The 18,913-nt window shown below is 49.9% G+C and overlaps 3 protein-coding genes across 3 annotated transcripts; 1 reads left to right on the top strand and 2 right to left on the bottom strand.

The window, feature by feature from the left end:
- Positions 1 to 8,543: 8,543 nt before the first annotated feature.
- On the bottom strand, positions 8,544 to 9,129 carry ONS95_008038 (uncharacterized protein; the record flags this gene model as incomplete). Its single annotated transcript, XM_058501573.1, has 2 exons — positions 8,544 to 8,966; positions 9,037 to 9,129. 2 exons carry the CDS (start codon positions 9,127 to 9,129, stop codon positions 8,544 to 8,546), a joined length of 516 nt encoding a protein of 171 aa, XP_058362893.1.
- A 519-nt stretch (positions 9,130 to 9,648) lies between these two features.
- On the top strand, positions 9,649 to 14,347 carry ONS95_008037 (uncharacterized protein). Its single transcript, XM_058501572.1, has 10 exons — positions 9,649 to 9,716; positions 9,799 to 10,821; positions 10,870 to 11,006; positions 11,073 to 11,407; positions 11,458 to 11,509; positions 11,558 to 12,100; positions 12,180 to 12,528; positions 12,576 to 12,619; positions 12,665 to 12,788; positions 12,857 to 14,347. Exons 2-10 carry the CDS (start codon positions 10,776 to 10,778, stop codon positions 12,985 to 12,987), a joined length of 1,761 nt encoding a protein of 586 aa, XP_058362892.1. The 5' UTR covers positions 9,649 to 9,716; positions 9,799 to 10,775; the 3' UTR covers positions 12,988 to 14,347.
- Positions 14,348 to 14,846: 499 nt separating this feature from the next.
- ONS95_008036 (uncharacterized protein) lies at positions 14,847 to 18,903 on the bottom strand. The gene is made up of 6 exons (XM_058501571.1): positions 18,078 to 18,903; positions 17,829 to 18,028; positions 17,662 to 17,737; positions 17,331 to 17,612; positions 17,180 to 17,284; positions 14,847 to 17,134 (listed from the first exon to the last, which is right to left on the bottom strand). The coding sequence occupies exons 1-6, from the start codon at positions 18,642 to 18,644 to the stop codon at positions 16,559 to 16,561; spliced, it is 1,806 nt and encodes a 601-aa protein (XP_058362891.1). The 5' UTR covers positions 18,645 to 18,903; the 3' UTR covers positions 14,847 to 16,558.
- Positions 18,904 to 18,913: the final 10 nt, after the last annotated feature.

Genomic DNA, 18,913 nt, shown 5'->3' with positions numbered 1-18,913 from the left:
GTACTCAGTCCCGCGCTCCCCTCTATGGTATACTTTGTGTCGAATGCTTCACGTGGTGCGTCAGAAAAAGAGTTCATGGTGTTGTTGACGGAGATGTGCATGGTCGGTGACATGGACCCTTCGTGCAGAATTGAGGCGAACTCTCCCAAAACTCTGCTGTGACCGCCAGTGCCTGCCCACTGGCCCTGCTCGGAGCTTCTCACCGCTGCGGAGATACCGTATGAACTCAAACCGGCATCATGTGGCCTGGGCCGCCGTTCGCAGAAGTCTGTTGAACCGGTGAAGCCTTGATGCACGCTGGGCATCATAGCTGATGCGAGGAGTACTGGGAGAAAGGTTAGATCCACTGGACACGGACTCGACGCTGAAGGCTGACGATACGTCATCTTGAAAGTAACTTTACAGAGGCATGCATGTATGTAATGTTAATATCGATGCTTCGACATGAAAGAGAGTCAGAAGGAGATGTATAGTTGGGGTCTTTGGTATAGGGTTCCCTCAGACAGATCAGCTGCATAGCGATAAGCAGACAATATGCAGAACATGGTCAATGTAAAGAGGCACGGCCATAGCCATAGGTTGCTGACGGGTACTACCTCGTGGCAATGTCACTTGATGCCATTCCCAAACTCGCAGCAGACTTGGAACATCTGCTGGTATTCGGCCGGGGGCGAGGTGCGCAGAGAGGTTCGTGTTCGTTAGATGCCGGTGCAGCCGACGAGCCGAGAAACATCTGTGCAGGCATAGCATAGCATAGCATAGCATAGCATAGCATAGCATAGCATAGCATAGCATAGCATAGCATAGCATAGCATAGCATACTGCGCTACCGTCTCTCTCTGTACTCTAGTAGTCTAGGTACAGGAGAAGCGATCTGGTACGGTACGGTACGGTACTTAGCAGGAGTATGGGAGGACATGCAAAGGACATGCAAAGCACGGCGTGGCACGGCCGGGCATAGGTCGTTTAGCATGCCTAGATAACATAATTTTAACATGGCATGGCACCTGCATCGTTGATGCAGAATCGAATGCAGGTGGAGTGGGAGATCTGGCTGGGCAAGGTGGTGTGGTGCCGCAGTGCAGTGCAGTGCAGTGCAGGAAGGATGTACAGAGGTACCTAAAGTAGACTGACCTGACCCAGGCCCAGGCTGGCCCTCTTACCCTCTTGCCCTCTTACCTACCCTCTCACCCCCTCACCCCCTCACCCTCACCCCTCCACCCCCTCACCAACCCAGAACGCTCTCGCTAGAGCTGCTGGAGCCGCAGCCGCAGCTAAATGTAAATGTACCAAAGGTACCTACCCTAACTCACCTTACCTCACTACTGAGCGCCGTTGCGCCGTTGCGCCCAGGAGCTGGTCCTGACGGCCCTTGCGCATTGCCCATCAAATGGTCCGAGTGGACGTGGGAAAAGAGGGCATCCGCATCTAAAGGTACAGTACATCCCACTTTCATTCGGGGGAGGTGCCGGCTCCAGACCTGCCACGATAGCGGCTGAGATAGCGCCATACATTGTATCCCTGATCGCTGCCTGGATAGATGTTTTTCGTGGACAGTGACTGGAGGATGGCATGGCATGGCATGGCGTGCTGTGTTTGTGTTTGTGTTTAATGGTTCATGGAACAGCATCTCCAGTCAGTAATCGCCCAGGAAATGTGGTTGCTTCGTTAAGGAAGTTATAAGCGGATTGTTCATGCATTGCCCGCCGCATACTTGATTTGAGAGAGAAGAAGACTAGACTGGCAATAGGGTCGGATAGGGGACTGGACTGAGGGGAAGGTCGTGGGATGGCTCGCCATGAATAGCTCAGGATAGGTGGAAGTTCGATGAGGAGTGACTTTACCAACGACTGCCGTTGGAGGCAACGCAGCCGAGGACAAGGTAATGAACCTACCGTAAGCATTTACTGCACGACAGGAGCGGCTCACGCACCCCATGCTACGGCTACTTGAAGTAAACTTACCTACCTAAATAGTAGCTTCCCTCGGAGGCAACCCGGAGCTGTTCGTCTACTTTCCTAGTTCACAAGTGAATTTAACAGAAACAAGTTGTGAAGCCACCGCTGCAGATACTGTGCCGTAGATCGATGATCCGTACAAATTCAACAAACGTTACCGCACCGTACGACGACCAATTTGCTTCTTGTTCAAGCGTGGTCAGCTGAAGCGTCAGCTCCAAGCCTTTTCTGCTGGCTGCAGATTGTGAGGCGGCGGTTGTGAGTGGCTCATGGGCTATAAGATATCTTTTTATATGCCACCTTTTTGGTGTAGCGTCACGCCCATAAAAACAAAAACAGATATTGCTCGCTTGCCCATAATCTTGCTATCTCATGAAACACTCTGTTCGACGTGGTAGAGGTCACCGGATTGGTAGGCATATCTGATGAACACAGACTAAGGCAGAAGGCCCAATCCAGATTTAAATTGTGAATGATGCTTGATTGGATATTTTCCTGCATCTTCCCAGGCTAATAATCTTCGAATCCCATTCACTCCATTCTCTTGCTTGCATGGTCGTGTCCACGTCCCATCAGTCCATAACTTTTCTCATGTGTCCAGTGACTCCAATCCGAAGCTGCTCCAATATATCCGTCCCCATATTATATCGTCGAGGTATCATTCTTGAGATCCAGCTCTCTCGCTCTCCCAAAGTAGAACCTAGCCAAAGCTTGTACAGTGAAGAAATGATAAGTTCCAGAGACTCCTATTATCCCCGTCCCCCCCAAAAATTACCCCGCCATTGACGCCCCGCTGAGAAATTCGTGAATATGTCGTTGCCGATTTGGTGTTTATTTGGTGCATCCTTGGAGATCGAATGCGAAATGTGGCTCGGGCGTGGAGCCTGAGTTGGGGATGAGTGGTGAGTGTGTAGATTTGTGGATGAAACAGCTCTGGTCAGCCGCTACAAAGCGGGCAATGCCCTGGTACCACAATGTACCGCTCATGAGGCCCTCGTGAACATCTGTGCTCTTTCTTTCCGTCAACCGAAGTGCCGAAGAAGTGTGCCCCTGGATCCACGCAGGAAGTGTAGATGTAGTAGTTTTTCGTGTACTCGCACATGGTGTATTTATAAGTGTATGTATGAGTGGTTGTGTTGGTGGTGAGGATGATCTGCAAGCATGTCAGGACAGGCAATAGGGAAGAAGATATATGCCATGGACTTACAGAAGTTTTAATGTGAGATAGAGATGAAGTGAAATGTGAGAGGAGCTTCAACCGAGGAGGTGGGTATGAATTAATAGTGGTGTCGAGAAGGAAGGGCTGTTCCTGCAATGCCGCATGCCTTTTTATATATATGTCGAGCTGAAGAGCTGTGAGTGATGAGCAGCAGGGGAGGTGTCAAGCCGGTGAACCCCGGGCGATGTAGAACAATAAAAGCAAATTGATAAATGAGGACATATGATGAGGAGGAGGGACTACAAAGTTTTCTAGTCGGCGGCAACAAATTACTTATGTGAGGGCACGACCAGCTCCCTGAGCTATGGCCGCCAAGTTGCTTGTAACACAGAGCTCGACAGCGGCAGAAACGCAGGTCGATATTTGCAAAGCAGTGCGGTAGGCTGGAGCTCAGGGCAGGCATCAGGGAGGTAGGTTGAGGACAGGATATGGTGGGTTGAAGCAAGGGCAAGGACCAGGGCAATGGGGGACAGGGCTGGAGGCTGGTCAGAACGAGGTGGTTCAAGCTGCGAGGGTGATCCACCATCGAGTGCTCGGAATGAGAGATGATTCAGAACGGTTCTACCCCTACCGGGAGCGATAGAGCCACGACAGCCCTCTGGCTCTGGGCTGCCCCCATCTCATGGAGGGGTCCCTTCCCTAGCTCGTGTGGACAGCATGGGAATCATCTCACGGCTCACGTCCCCTCTGGCAGAGCATGGCATCCCAGGCCGGTTGTGATATGGTTACCGACGAATGCACAAGCCGATGCACCCGATACGTATGTGGATGCATTAGGACCGGCTGGGAGGAGAGGTGCACGTTCCAGAGGTGCAGTGCAGTGCAGCGAAGGGCAGGGTCGGGCAGGGCAGGGCAGGGCAGGATACATAGATGGTGGGTGACTAGAGGGCAAGGTATGGGCGAAATGGGTGGTGGGCGGGGGTGCAAAGCGGTGGCAATTAGCCTCTAACCGCTGGTACTGTATGAGCAGGTGGGAGTGAGCGGGTGTGTCTCCAGGGAGGGTAAGGTAACAGTAAAAGACAAGGGACGAGCGCAAAAGTGAGGTGAGGAATGGTGAAGTTGGAGGTGCGGTGCGGTGCGAGGTGAGGTGAGGTGAGGTGAGGTCGGGTCCAGCGAGATGGTCCAAGCGGAGGAATTTAGTCTGAGATGGGGATGGGGATGGGGATGGGGATGGGTGTGCCGTAGCGAGCAGCCGATTTGCTTCTGCAGGACGAACGAACGAACGAACGAACGAACGAACGAACGAACGAACGAACGACCGAACGAACGAACGACCGACAACGAAGGATGGATCGCTGCTGGCCAGGTCTGGGTGCAACTGGGTGGTCTGGGGAACGGTAGCTACAGTAGAGGAGCTGCAGGCTTGCTTCTTGGTTGACGTTGACATTGACTTACTGAGATTAGGAGTGCTACCTCCGTAGGTAAATTTACCTAGGCTAGAGAAAAAAAAAAACTACTTCTTGTGTTCGGCTTGACGATTTTCTTCAATGCCCTTGTGTTCTATCCCTAGCCCAAGGTATCGCATACCCCTGCCGCTCGCGTTTTGCCTCCCTGGTCCTGCCCTACTGTGCCCTGGCTGAACCCGGCCATTGCTACAGTATGGTCACGGCCAGCAATAAAGACAGAACCTAAAATAATACAGAACACAATCAAATAAAATAAATTGTTAAAACGTGCGTTGGCCAGCCATGCTTTGCCCTTGTCGCTCCCAGTCTGGAGATAGCAGGCTTCCTGTCCCCTATCCCCAAGAACAACCCATGGCTGTGAACCACCAGATATCCCAGTGCGCCGATGCTTCAAGTCCGATGCACGCCAGCCAGCCTAATGATCTGTCAACTCAGAAACTCGATGAATGGATCACAGATCAGCTTGCGGGCTGCCCCTCTTTTACCAAGATACCTTACCATGCCCATGTAAGGCAACTCTGCCGAATGTCTGCCCGTATTCATCCAGTGGTCGAGTACCGTATTTCCCTCTTCAATGCATTTGTCGATTCTGCCACACTGCTGGATTCAAGTATATACCAGCGAGATTATATACGGCTTCAAAACCGATGTTCTTGAGTTTGAGCCGCTTTCCAGGTCACGCCTCTGGCGTCTCCACTTAGAACAGCTCATAGGCGCGCATAGGAATAGATTCTGCAACCCCCGCATTGTTGAGGTTTGTTGCAGCTTACGGGGAGACGTTTGGGTACGCATGCGTATGCATCCTATGGGAGGGCAAGACGTGCTCGACAATCGTGCCTCACGGGAGACAAGACAATACATACATCATGCCCACACTCGGACGAGAATGAGACAGGATGGAGGCAGTGGAGACACTCCTCCTGTTCGCAGAGGACAGCGGGAGAAGGCAAAAAGAAGGCTCTTCGAAGCATCCCGGGATGATGCAGGTTCGGACACGTCTTGTGCCGAATTTCTCGAGATTGATATATGAGCTGAGTTTTGTTGAGCTGGACTTGACACACGACCTGTCCTGCGTGGAATGGTGGCACCACCAAGAACCGAGCAATTCAAGCGCCGTGCCTTGCCTTGCCTTACGGCAACGTTTTCGAGTGCCTGAGCGGGCAAGCACTGCAAACCGTTAAAGTCAGACTGAAGTCGCGTATGAATGAAAGGTTTTAGGTTGTCAGTCCGGAGGCAGGCAAAAGTTCAGAATACATACAGTACAGTACATATTACGAATCTCAACTTGAATGAAATGAATGAATGGATTGCAAGGTCAGGTTCAAACAGGATCGTCCCATCTTCGATCTGGAGGAGCCCATTTCTGTTGTGAAATGCCACTGCTTTTGGAAGAATTGATTCATTCTTCGAGGGGCTCCGCATTGTTTACGTCCGCTGCTCTGTCCCTGTTCCCTGACCAGCTGTCGTACTGTCGTACATCACACATCGCAATAGATCGACTGCCAAAAGGGGGAGATCTGAAGGACCAGGGACCCAAAAAGATACCCCGCGAGAAGCGTCATAGCGCCCTCGAGCCTGCAGGTGGAGCCCTGGCCTGGCATTGGCAATCAATACCCGTGCCACGCCATGCACGCGCAAGGGTTCGGCTTGAGGACTCGAGGTCTGTGCATCTGCTGTCAGGGACAGGGACAGGGACAGGGACAGGGACAGGGACAGGGACAGGGTCCACAGGTCTACAGGTCCACTTGCCCACTCCACCACCACCACCTGCACCTGCACCTGCGCCTGCGCCTGCACCAAACCTACTCCACTGCAGTACCGCTTCCAGCTTTCCTGGAACTTCACCGCACCCGACAGCGACGACTGAACGGTACTCACACTCACACTCACACTCACACTCACACTTGCGCTCGTCCTCCTACCTTCGTCTTGGTCCTCATCCGGTAACTCTGGCCTTCCGAGTACCTCACAAGGTAGCCGCGGGAAACTTACCGACTTGACAATTGAGCTGGTCCCCTCACACTCTCGTCCACGTTTGAGTTGCGGTCTATTAGAATGCTCAGACATGAGCCGAGGACGAATACCTCGGAGCGGATGTCCTGTCCTTGTGTGAGAGGTGCTGTAGCCTCGCATTCCAATGCACTGAAGTCAGACCAGATAGAATGTTTCGGTTCGGTGTCTTCTCATCCAAGCGTTGCCAGGCTGCTTGTGCTTGTGTGAGGTTGAAATCATTTAGAGGTCACGGCGATTCTCGGAGAATTCTCATCACACATTCTGACACTCCAGTCAACTCGCTCGCTTGCTCGTCCAAGGAGTACAGTCAAAGCTTCCAGTTCTTGAGCTGCAGCACAAACCACTACCAAGAAAATAAATCAAAAGAGGAAAGCAACAGAGCTTGTCCCAAGACCACTGCACCCACGAATGTTGAGGCTCCTTGACTCCTCGAGCGTGCATATTCCGAGGCGTACCGTACCGAGAAGCGTCAATAGGCAGAAAGTCAGGAGGAGCTCTTGTCAGTGCATCCTGATGAAAATTCCCCGAGACGTCGTGTCAAACCTTTCACACTTGCTGATGCAGCATGCCCCCCCTTTTCCTGCACTCTGCGCCAAATCTTGCTCAATTTGTTTGCCAACATCGCATGATCTGTTCTTTGAATAGCCCAGATCGCCAATCCCTTCAGAACAGGGGCCAAAGCGTTCCTCGAAGTTTCAGATTTCGCGGGAGCAAGCGCGGGTGATGTGGACCCCAAGCAGGTCATCTCATCCCATATCTTGTCTTGCCTTGCTTTTACAAAATGCCAGTCGTATCTTGTAGGCCGTTGTGAGACTGTCTTGGAAAGAGCTCCATCCAGATTCGCCTGCACCCCATATTTCATTAAGTTTTGGCAGGTCCGAGAATCAGTCTTTGGTGGGCTGTCGGCCCCACTGTGTTTGGAACAGAGTTTGGATGGAGTCGCAAGGCTGACTGTTACCAGAAATCAAACGCTGTAAACCAAAACAGCAACGCACCCAGAATTCAATAGCCGGTGTAGACTTCTGGAAATAGGCAATAAATGTACCCAGATTTAATAGTGAGGGAGATCCTTCTCCGAGACCTCAATTTGGAACGTCACAAGTGGCGTTCACACAGACTGTCGATGGGTGTTGAGAAACTCAGGGGGTCGTAATCCCGGTCCACACTTTGGCTTTGCCCGTGCCTAACATAATATCACTTTTGCTGATAGACCCCATCTGACAGTTTATTGATTGCTGGTGCAGAGTTTCATTCTATCACCAGAATGGTGACACCTGTCTGTCGGGTTTCGATCTCTTTGGCGTCGCTGGGAGGTGAATCCCAAAATGTCGTCGATCCATACAGCAGATCCAAGCCCGCATGTAGGAGTACAGGATGCTGAAGAAAGTATCCCGGAAAACCGGGACTGCCAAAAGGAATATGGGACGGGCGCACCGCGCATCTTGCATGAAAATTCCAACAATGAGATGTCACGCGGCTGAGCATGCATGATGCTGATGGGTAACACAGGAACTCGGAATCGGGGTCGAATATCCCGGGCCAAGACAACATCTCAAGGGACGAAAAAGAAATATGAAGGTCAAAGTCCCTCGGAGGATCGCAAATCGCTGCAGATCTGGAAGATGTGCTCACTTACCAAATTCGAATGCCTCGCTAACCTGATTGATGGACAAAAAGAATTTGATTTCCTTGCAGAGTGTATTCCGGTATATCAGCAGCTATTTGACGCCGGTCTCCTGATGCCCGTGCTGAAGACAAGACTTCGAAGGTGGGTTGATATGTACGGAACTGTCACCGAGAAGTGGACTCACCGGGACGATCGAAAGGAAAATATGTCCCATACCCCTCCACCTACAAGCGCCTATCCCGCACCATGCCATCAGATGAGAAATGGATCCCCCCAGCTTCATTTGCTAGTCTCTTTCATGTAAATCAAACAATCCTCCATCACATCAGAGCAACAACAGCTACAAGTCCTCCCATGATCCCGGCACCAAGTCTTGCCGCATTTGTGGGAGCTGCATTGGCTGGAGCAGAGGTGGTTCCAGAAGCAGTAGTACTGGCGGCGTTCGCGCCACTGCTGGTGATCGTTGCGGCCGCACTACCGGTAGCAGTAGGGTTACCAGTTGATGCAGTAGCAGTCGAGGCGCACGAAACAGCCGTGGGGAGGCCGGTGACTTGATTTGCCTTGCAGAACGCGAGAGCGTATTCGGTCGCCGCTTTTTGGTCGTCGAGATTACACTTGTCTACCAGACAGCATGCGATGCCCCCCAGAAAGTCCTTGTTGGCGCAGATACAGGTTGCATCAATTCGATTGCAACCGGCGATCGTGCTGCCTCCATTGGAAGTGAACTGATTGATACAGGGTTGCTGGGAGTCTAGAGTCAGTACTGGGACAACGTCGGGTTGACAAATGCGACAGGTTACACCAACGACTTACGGCGCAAGCAGGGACGCCGCCGGTAACACCTTGAGCGCTGATGAGGCTGACCAACGCACTGGCAACGGTAAGAAGGGTGAGGGTGAGCTTCATGGCTTGGGCGTTGTAGATTCAGCGCAGGATGTTTAAGGAGGGACGCGCGCGCGTGAAGGTGGGCGGATTGAGTAGAGCGTTAACAGTGTACAGTACTGTAATGCGACGTCAGCGGGTGGTGGGCGGCACAAAAGCAATGCTCTGCCCTCAATCGACGAAGCTGGACCGTAGGGGAAAGTATGGCGTTAATGATGAAAAGAAAGAAGGAGGAAGTGAGGGAGGGAGGGGGAGAGGGAAGTGAAGAGAAGATCGTTACCTTGAATAAGGTACTTATTGATTGATTCGTTTAGCCAGCCGGGCTGGGAGAAGTCCAGTCCAGGACAGGACAGGACAGGACAGCAGGACACCAATGGGAAGTCACTTCAAGGCTTCAAGGTTGTCTTCTTGGTGGTGGGAGAGCTTCATTGGCAGCAAAAAACAAGCCCCCTGGGCTGCCTGGCTGCTCCAGACCGGGCTAGCCCGAAGCTTTAAAGTCTGTAAAATTAAATGGGTTAGGGTAACGGTAACTCGCTCCAACTTCTTCAATTTCTTCTCTCTCACTACTCTTTGGTCTTGACAATATTAAAGACAACGACAAGGACAAAGAGGTTTGTTCCGTCCTTCCTTCCAATGTTGATTTTAAAGACTTCCATGTGAGGGGCATTATTAATTAATACCTTAACTGATCAGCCCACTCATACTGTAAATTTACTGTCACTTTCGAGGGCTTTCGGAGTCTTATTATGTCCGACTGTGAGACTTCCGCGAACATGCTTTATTGATGTAATTTAGCTGGACATCGAGGACCCCCTAGGCAAGACCTCGCATCGCTCTTCGCAGTACCGAAAGTAAATTAACTGCCGAGGACAGGAAAATGCACTGCCAAACGCACCACAGTATCTATCAATCCTGCCAGAGAAGCTCACTGTTCACTGTCTGGAGCCTTGATACAGCATATTCTGCTGGGCTGTGACAACGGAACAGCTGTTCTATCACATGGGTACAGTGCTTCCATGAAACTACTGGCAGTCTTCTCTACTGTAACATGCTTCAACGTGGTAGTCACTACTTGAGGTGGAACCTTCCGTGTGTCTCGGGTTTCCGAACACAGTTCATGTCAAACTTTGTCCTCGTCGAGCATTTCCAGGGTGGTATCCTGTGCCATGAGCACATCGGACGTCGGGCATCTGTGCTCCCAAATGTCGTGATACTTGCTCAGTACTGTACTTTCGTACTTTCGACCTGCTGGTAAGAGAATGAAGAATGGTGCAGAGGCACGGTAATAAGCAGAAATGAAACAGACGCGGCCAGACTAAATACCTTACCATTGTTGGATTAATAATTAGTCTTCTAGCCTATCAGAACTGCGTGTGGCGGGCTGATGTGCTGGACGGATGGTCGGGCCCGGGCTTGTAACAAACCGCCAATCGGCCGAGGAGCGACTAACTTCGCAAGCTCACTTTCAGCCTCTTTTGGTATCAGTCGAGGCCGAAACTCAAAGTTCAACATCACCAGCAGGGAGCCGGCAGTGATGCCTTTAAAACTGTCGCTCACCCGCGAATTCTAGGACCTGACAGTCTCTATTATTCTTTGGCCGGATCTTCTAGACGTCAACTACCTACTATCCGCAGTTTGTGGGGTACCCCGCAAGAAGCTAATCCATCACCATGGGGATGTGGATACTTGAGTCCAAGTCCATGGAACATGTCCCTGGTACGTGGCTCACGGAATTGTGTGAATACCCTCAATAACTTTTCTAAGGGACCACGAGATATTTTGACGACCCGGAGCGACCACAAGCTGCGACTGCTGATTCTGCCGGCTTGAAATGCGACACGAGTGGGAGTGTTCCGATCATCCTCATTCCTCAACCAAGCGATGACCCCAATGATCCTCTGGTAAACAAGTGGCAGCCGTATCTTTCCGCACGAGTTACACAATGGCTGACATAATGAAAACTATAGAACTGGCCACTATGGAAGCGCGACGTGATCATGCTGATCCTCTGCATCGTGTCCATCTTCGCGACATCCCTCGGGCCAATCCTGGCAGCAAATACCATTACAATATCAATACTATTTTCTCGAAGGTTTACCGATGTTGCCATTCTCACGGGGTACTTTCTTATCGGCGTCGGTGTTGCAGGTATATTGTGCGTTCCATCGGCGAGGATATGGGGAAAGAGACATTTGTTTCTGCTTGGTACTGTGATTACGATCTTTTCAAGTGCTTGGGGAGGAGCATCCACAAGCTATGCTTCGCTTTTGTGGTCTAGGATATTTCAGGGAATTGGTACAGCGTACGTCGGTCTTCTATTGTGCTGCTGATCACTGCTTACAGTATTGTTAGACCATTTGAGGCATTGGTAAATGCTGCTGTAGGAGATCTTTATTTTGTTCATGTAAGAAGAAACTACACGGCGTCTCTGACTGTTACTGATAATAAATAGGAACGTGGCAAGCGAATGGCCCTCACAAATCTCGCTGTTTTCGGAGGTGCCTTTTTTACTCCAATTGTGGTTGGTAAGATCACACACTCAATTGGATGGCCCTGGACATTCTACTTCGTGGCTATCTTTGCCGGTGCCTGCCTACCTCTGGTCATCTTCTTCGTACCCGAGACTGCATACCGCCGTGCATCGCATCTCAATACCGATTTGTTGGCTTCGGATGCAACTCATAGTCAGTCATACCCAAAATCAGAGGATCCTGACCACCAGATGCAGAATTTGTATCGACAAGTTCCCATTGCGGAGCAAAGTACCAGAGATGCAGAAACTGCCCACAATGACACTATGGGACCTAATCCGAGCATTCCTAAGCAAAGCTTCACTCAATCGCTTCTTCCTTTTAATGGTAGAGTCTCTGATGAGAATTTCTGGGAGTTGTTTCTCAGACCGTTCCCACTATTCGCACATCCCGCTATTCTTTGGGCGTGTTTGATTCAAGGCTCTATGATTGGATGGACCGTATTCATTGGCATAATACTCGCCGTAAGCATGACCTACAAGCTCGACCTACTCCTGCAAACACTCCAAGCCAAGGTGCTAACGTACTTTTCCTACTCACTAGGCAATCTTCATCGGGCCTCCTCTTCTCTGGGGTGAAGTCAACACCGGATATGCTTACACAGGTGCATTCCTCGGAGCAGTGATAGGCTTCCTCATAGCAGGAGCACTGGCCGACTGGAGCGCAAAGTACATGACACGGAAGAATGGCGGGATTTATGAACCTGAATTTCGAATCGTTCTTGTGATCCCGCAATTGATCTTCGGCTGTGCGGGACTCTTCCTATTTGGCATCACGGCGAACAGACTCGTTGACTATTCATATTACCTTCCAATCCTTGGTTTCGGTTTAGAGGTTGGTGGGATGGTGATTGGCGCCGTGGCTGCTTCACTCTACATTGTTGATGCCCATAGTAAGTCAATCATTACCAGTCATCTTTGAAAATGCTAATAGATGTAGGGGACATCGCCGTTGAAGCCTTCACATGTGTTCTCATATTTAAGGTAAGATCCTCCTCAAAAATCAACCTAGTCGACTAACTCGAATAGAACTTCTTCACGGCCGGCTTGACATGGAGCGCGTATGACTGGCTTGTCAAATCAGGGACCCTTGAAGTCTTCATGTGGATCTCAGGGATCCAGGTATTCATCTGCCTGCTAAGTGTTCCGATGTGTATGTCATATTCCCCGATCCCTCTCTAAACTCGCTCAAGTAGTCGCTGACCCAACACCTGAATCTAGATGTTTATGGCAAGAAGAACAGGAGTTTCTTCCACAAGCATGACATCCAGAAGATCACTGCCTCGGCATTCCGTGCGTGCTGGCCGCCAACGCGCTTGATGAAGAGAAAGAAGATCCTGCCAAACAATTGACGATGCAAGTCCGCTTGATTAAGAAGCCTCCAGCAGTTTTGCACATGGCTTTCTAGCCCGAATATGCAACCTGAAGATAGTGTATATCGATCATCGCTGAATTCGTATGGGTTAAAGAGCATCCGTCATATGACTGGATCCATTTCTTACTCTCTGGGTCAGGCCCTACTCCTTCGTAGCGCTCCCGTTATCCCCTTCAATGAAAACAAACACAACACTTATCCCACAATTGCCATTAATACAGATTAAGTCCCTGTCGAGAACCCTTCCGAACCAACAGACCAACGAGAAATAGTAACACCGGCGCCCCATATTGTCTTTGGGCATTGTTTGGGACCGACGCTGTTCGTTCCATGCTCAGCTCCCACCAGAACTTTAAATTTTTCACAAGTGGAGGACAACAAAAGTACCCCTCTTGGCTCACCAGTACTTAGGTCTTCATCAAGCTTTTCAGATATATCTAAGTTTATCGTAACTTCCCAGCTGTCTGGACCCAAAAAGCCAGACTGGACCGGAAAGGATCCGCTTGTCTGTTTCATCTTGAGCTTACAAATGCTCAAGAACATCATAGGTATGGATTGAGACTTTGATTGAATGTGGACTGGATGAACGAGGAGAAGGTCATATTCACCCCGAACTTTATGTGGTGCGTTCAGCCTATTCGCCTCCTTGTGGGTTCTGGGAAAGAACTGCAAGAAATCGAATCAACACAGCATCACACATCATCATCAAAATCTCTGGATCAAAAACACAATCATGTGGAGGAGGTCACATCAACGAAAACCGAAGTGAGCCCAGCTCGCCTAGCACAGACGAAATCCTGTTTGACTGGTGAGCAGCGAAACTACTTCACATGTATCAAAACAGATCGGATAAGCTGCGGCTGGTCTCTAGACCTAGACTGGTTACCGAGACTTTGATGTTCCCTCATCTCTCCTACTTTAGTCATAAGTGGTCGCCGAACCAAAGACGCTTCGTGCAGTAGTTGACACCTAGGCCGCTGTCACCTTGACAAGCGTACAAGAGCACTGGCAATCGAGCTATCTAGCTCAAGGAAACATTTCGATTGGCTTGTGAGGCATTAAACTTCCATTTTTAAGAGTATTGAAGCAGCTCAGTGACATACCTCACGTCTGCATTACCGTATTCGGTGCGGAGGAATGCTCAATCCGGAATACACATCTTTGTTCCAAAAACAATCCATATGTGTAACTAAGCAAGTCTATTTAGATGTTCTAGAAAGAGTAGTAGTTTACATCTGAATACCTTGGGGCATTGAAGATAATGCTGCCTCCTTGTCCAGGTCAGCCCCAGTCAGCGGAGATAAACAAGACGTTTGGGAAGCTGGGCTGGTTCGAGGGAAGCTAATGTAATGGAGATCAACATCAATCCCCTCCCTTGCCAACTATTCCCTGAGACCTCCACTAGAATAGGTTCCGGTTGAACCACGGAATTGCTTGCACATAAACAACAGTGCATGTTGGCTTGAGCTAAGCAGCCGACATTCGTATGAGACGCGTACAGTCTATGCCCACGACTTACGAGCCGTACAAGGCAGAGCTTGCGGTGTTATTTTTCTGTTAGAGAACAAATTCATTGTGATGTTGGTGTTTGGCATTCCGAGTACAGTGCACTGCAGTGCTGACAGCCAGTGGGCTCAGTGAACATGCACGCACAGATGTTCCTACAGTACTATCAAGGGTTCAGATCACACTACAACACTACTGGGCTAGATCTCACACTCCTGCATATCCATCCGCGTGTCGAAACTTCGCCTCGAAACTTAAGACAAGCATGACCGACTAACCAAGGCGGAGAAGACAGACAAGGGTATGGCAAGATTGGAGAACACGCAGACCGGGGACATGGCTCGACCACTATGCAGTGTTGTTGTAACATGCGTAACCCGGATCCCCACGATCTCATTTTGATATCGACAGGAATGGACTGCAACGTCCCACAGCACATTGTGAACCCTGGACTTGATCTCAAACAATTCGTCTCGGAGCTCGCTAATCCTCATCAGCAAGGTCTGCCACCGATCAATGATGTCAAAATGGGAGTACGATATCGATCGCGTTATGGAGTCTCGAGACAAGCGGCATTGCGCCGTACTTAAGGTAAGTTTCTGGGTGCTCCATACCTTGGCGAGCTTTGTTTCTCAGCTGTGCTCGATGATTTCTGCGAACTACGAACATCACTTCTCAGATGGGGTTGGCCTAGTAAATTACCATCGCTAGCCTTCGGAAAGACCATTAAAATCTAACTTTACCACAATCGCTGTCTGCCGGCTGTAGATGTTTGGCAGCCCTTCAATCTTGAACTACCAGCCTGTCAAACCTTTGCCGATGTATAGATGCCGAAACTATGTGGGTTTGTCTAAGGTGACATGTGCTAACTCTGTATTTGGTTCACTCGGAGCCCATGTCCTGGCCAACTTCTTGTTCCCATCTTCAGCGGTGTCTGCATTCGACCAAAAGTATGAATCACTGTTCGAAAGACGGAACTACCTCCGTACACATGCAATTTCCCATTCAGCGTCCCTCCCACTCGAGCTGGAGAGACAGAGGATCTCTGGATGACCAGGTAGCTGTTTAGATCTCGGACATAAAGCAATCTCCAGCCTAGCCCATCAGTCTGAACCCCATATAAAAGCGACATATTAAGGCAGGGACAAGGGACTGCCGCACAATCCGAATTCCCGGACGCTGGACCCTGATCCTAGATATCTCGGTTATCGTGCTGAGGGATGAACGACAGCAGCTTACGTCTCCGCGCTATTGCTCCCTACTGGCCAATTTACCAAGTAGGCCATTTTAGCCCAGTGTTGCAGCCCAAAGCTCCTTGTCTAGCTCGCTAGCAGAGATCTGACAGAAAACGACGAACTGCTAAGAAGAACCATTGCATAGCCGATTTGCAAGGGATGCAGGGCATGTCAAACAAGCGAGGTTTGCTTGGACGAAGTGTTAGTGTTAGGATTAGCATCCTAGCCTCATTCACGAAGTCAGTCCCCCTGAAGAGCCAGAACCCATGATCTCACGAACCCAGCCTTTCTCCTCTTCGTCACAGAGCCAACGGGTGACATTTCTGGCAGATCCGATCGCAAATCGTATCGCAGGTGGCCCACTGTGGGCAATGGGAATCACTGGGATGGGCTGTGCATGCACTCGCAGCGAGGGGAACGTGCTCCCGCCCATCAAATTCCTGGGATGTGGACGAACGGCTTGACTCGTGAGAAACAAATAGTTTGGTCTCCACAGTTCGCCAGGCGTCGTTGTCTTGAACTTTGACGTCCAGTTTCGTGTGTTGCCAAGGCAGCATTCGCAAGCTCTTCCTCAATGAGAGTGTTGAAAACCGGTATGAAGACGGTCGGCGAACACGTCGATCAACTTGTCTGAATCACATCCACTCTCCGTCGTGGTAATCTTCCGAGATACGAGAACGAAAGCAGGCACAAGCGAGAAAGTGTCCCATGTTGCGTTGAAATTTACTACATAAAACAAGGGTCTAGGGTATTATTCCTAGCACCAATCTACCTTACATTCAACAATCTTCCCTGCTCTAAATATCTTTATGATTTTGGAGCACCGTCAACAATCTCCCCATACGTCACAGCGTCGTAATCTCCATTGCAAGCTAGATCATACTTCGCTAACTCCTCGGCTTTCTCCTGCGTCTTCAAGAACGTCTGAAGTTCACACCATCCATCCAAGCGGTCTGTACCGCATTCCGCAAAATTCAAGCCAAGAGGCAGCGTGCGCTGATTGAGTATGAAGTGGATATAAGTTGTCTGTTCTCCACTTTCGTATTTTCTCTGCGCATTCAACGGTGCCGGTGTTTGGATGATTTCGATATCAAGCCGGGCGCCGAATGGCTCAAGGTGAGATACGGTCAGGTTGTGAGGACCAGGATAATGTGACGGGGGAAGGAAAGTGTTAAATTGCGTAAATCCAAAGGCAGTTAGGATACTCATGATATTGGTGTCGTGTGAGAAGTCAAAGTAAAGGCTTTGGTTCAGAGGGAAAGTCTCCTCGTTCGAGTCTAGCGTTGTGTTGATTTGGGACCCCGAGTAGCCCAGCGTGTGATTCTTAAAGCGAGCAACAGTCTCTTGCACATAACCGAGACCGACTGCACGACCCGTTGGTGACTGAGGATGGTCAGTAGGTGACACCAAACGGGTGAAATAAACTACCTGGAACGAAGAGCTTCCAGCAAAATATAGATCTAGCGAATATTCAAATCCAACCCATTCATCGTAGGTAAATAAATCACAGAATACACTATATCCGTACGCAACCTTTTTTCGATCAGTAAAGCCACAGTTTCAATGAGGAATGACTGACTGTCTCATAGGGGCACATATTCTGTGCCGCATAAGTATCTTCGATTGTCCACTCAAAGCCTTTGGCCAATGGTCGTAGTCGTTCCGTTGCGTTTTGGAGGTAAATATTTACCCATTCTGCTGTCGCATTCATACCGCCTTGGTTTCGGAAAGTGTTCGCGTTTCTGCAATTGTCGTATCCAGCGAGGGAGTTATTAAAGCCCTGTTCTTCGATAATCACTTCGATGGTCGCATTATTAGTCCATTCCAAACCGAAGAATCCAGCCACAAAGTACTCCGCGCTCTGACAGCTGTCAACAATGCGGTTCTAGCAAAAGATGGTAGACACTTACTTTTAACATCCGATCTTGTGTTGTTGTTCGGACGATGATCTTGCTATTTGGATTATACAGTTGTCCATATTGATAGCTGGAGCATTGAGAAATCAGCTATTGCCCTGAATTCTGCCCTCAGAAGTACTTCAGGGCCAGAGAAATTGGCCACTGCCTGAGTAACATACTAGTGCAAAATACCACTTTCAAACAATTCTTGTCGTCCTCTTGGGACCAAAATCTCCCTACCCAATTCGTAAACCCAAGAATTTAGGAACGAAAGCTCTCCTGATGCTTCAAATTTGCCTGTGAGGTTTGCAATTTTTAGCCCAAAGGCATGAACATTGGCGCCCGATGTAGGATACCGGGAGCCATGGCGAGAGAGCATCTACAGCCATGTCAATGCCATCATTTGACACTGGAATTTCGTGACTCACATGAACCTGAGTAATGTTGGCCCCAGAGGGTAGCGGGTATTCGGCTACCCCAAATCCAGATGGATTAGGAAAATAAGGAGACAGCTGTCCCATCAGTTGAAAGATGCTTTGATTCTGGTTTTGTCCAACAATCGGTATTGCTGTCTCAAGAGGCGTATTAGGGACAAATGTGGCAGTTGGATCGAATGAGACAACATTCGTCTGCGCCAAAAATGGTGCTCTTCCCGTGGCAGTAGGACCAGCCCAGAGTTCAGGACTTGTTTGGAAGTACTGCGGGACTCTCGTTGGGGTCTTTTTCAGTGCCTCCAGATCATCCTTCCCGTCACCGTGGGTTCCAGGCAGTGCTGCTGAGTTGCTGGTGCCAGCAGTGATAATCAAAAGAAGATTATCGAATAGCATGCCGAATGTGCAGTAGAGGATCAGTCCCGTGACTGATATCAACACTGCTTTGCTCCATATCCGAGCACTCCTGGAGCCCGTGAAAAGCTTTGATGGCACATCTTTTTCTTGAGCAGGCTCCATGCGATCCTTCGAGAGTAATGTGTTGTCCTCCGCCGAGTCCCGCATCGTGTTGGATAATAGCAAGCTCGTCTTGTTTGCAACGTCACCTCCTCGCGTTACAACATCCAGCTCCTGGTACACAGATGGCAGATCTACTCATCAAAACATGCGTGATGCTTTGTGGACTGGTCTCGGTATTCTGTAGAAGTTGGGTCTCGACTCGTGACACAGTTGTGTTGATTGTGATGAGTTGAGAGACCACGGCGATTAGTGAGGTTGTCGCGATTTAGTATGCCAAGAAATATGTAACCGAACTTGACAGGGGTGGGGACCAA

This window comes from Cadophora gregata (assembly GCF_030347475.1).
Source record: "Cadophora gregata isolate MNR1 chromosome Unknown scaffold_2, whole genome shotgun sequence".
NCBI lineage: Eukaryota > Fungi > Ascomycota > Leotiomycetes > Helotiales > Ploettnerulaceae > Cadophora > Cadophora gregata.
This window is presented reverse-complemented; position numbering and strand designations above follow the sequence as displayed.

Coding starts and splice junctions, on each gene's coding strand:
- ONS95_008036 (XM_058501571.1), bottom strand. CDS start 18,644: ATGCGGGACTCGGCGGAGGACAACACATTACTCTCGAAGGATCGCATG. Junction 18,029..18,077: donor CCAACATTACTCAGGTTCAT/GTGAGTCACGAA, acceptor ACATGGCTGTAG/ATGCTCTCTCGCCATGGCTC. Junction 17,613..17,661: donor CACAAGATCGGATGTTAAAA/GTAAGTGTCTAC, acceptor GACAGCTGTCAG/AGCGCGGAGTACTTTGTGGC.
- ONS95_008037 (XM_058501572.1), top strand. CDS start 10,776: ATGGGGATGTGGATACTTGAGTCCAAGTCCATGGAACATGTCCCTG. Junction 11,408..11,457: donor TTTCAGGGAATTGGTACAGC/GTACGTCGGTCT, acceptor CAGTATTGTTAG/ACCATTTGAGGCATTGGTAA. Junction 12,789..12,856: donor CCTGCTAAGTGTTCCGATGT/GTATGTCATATT, acceptor ACCTGAATCTAG/ATGTTTATGGCAAGAAGAAC.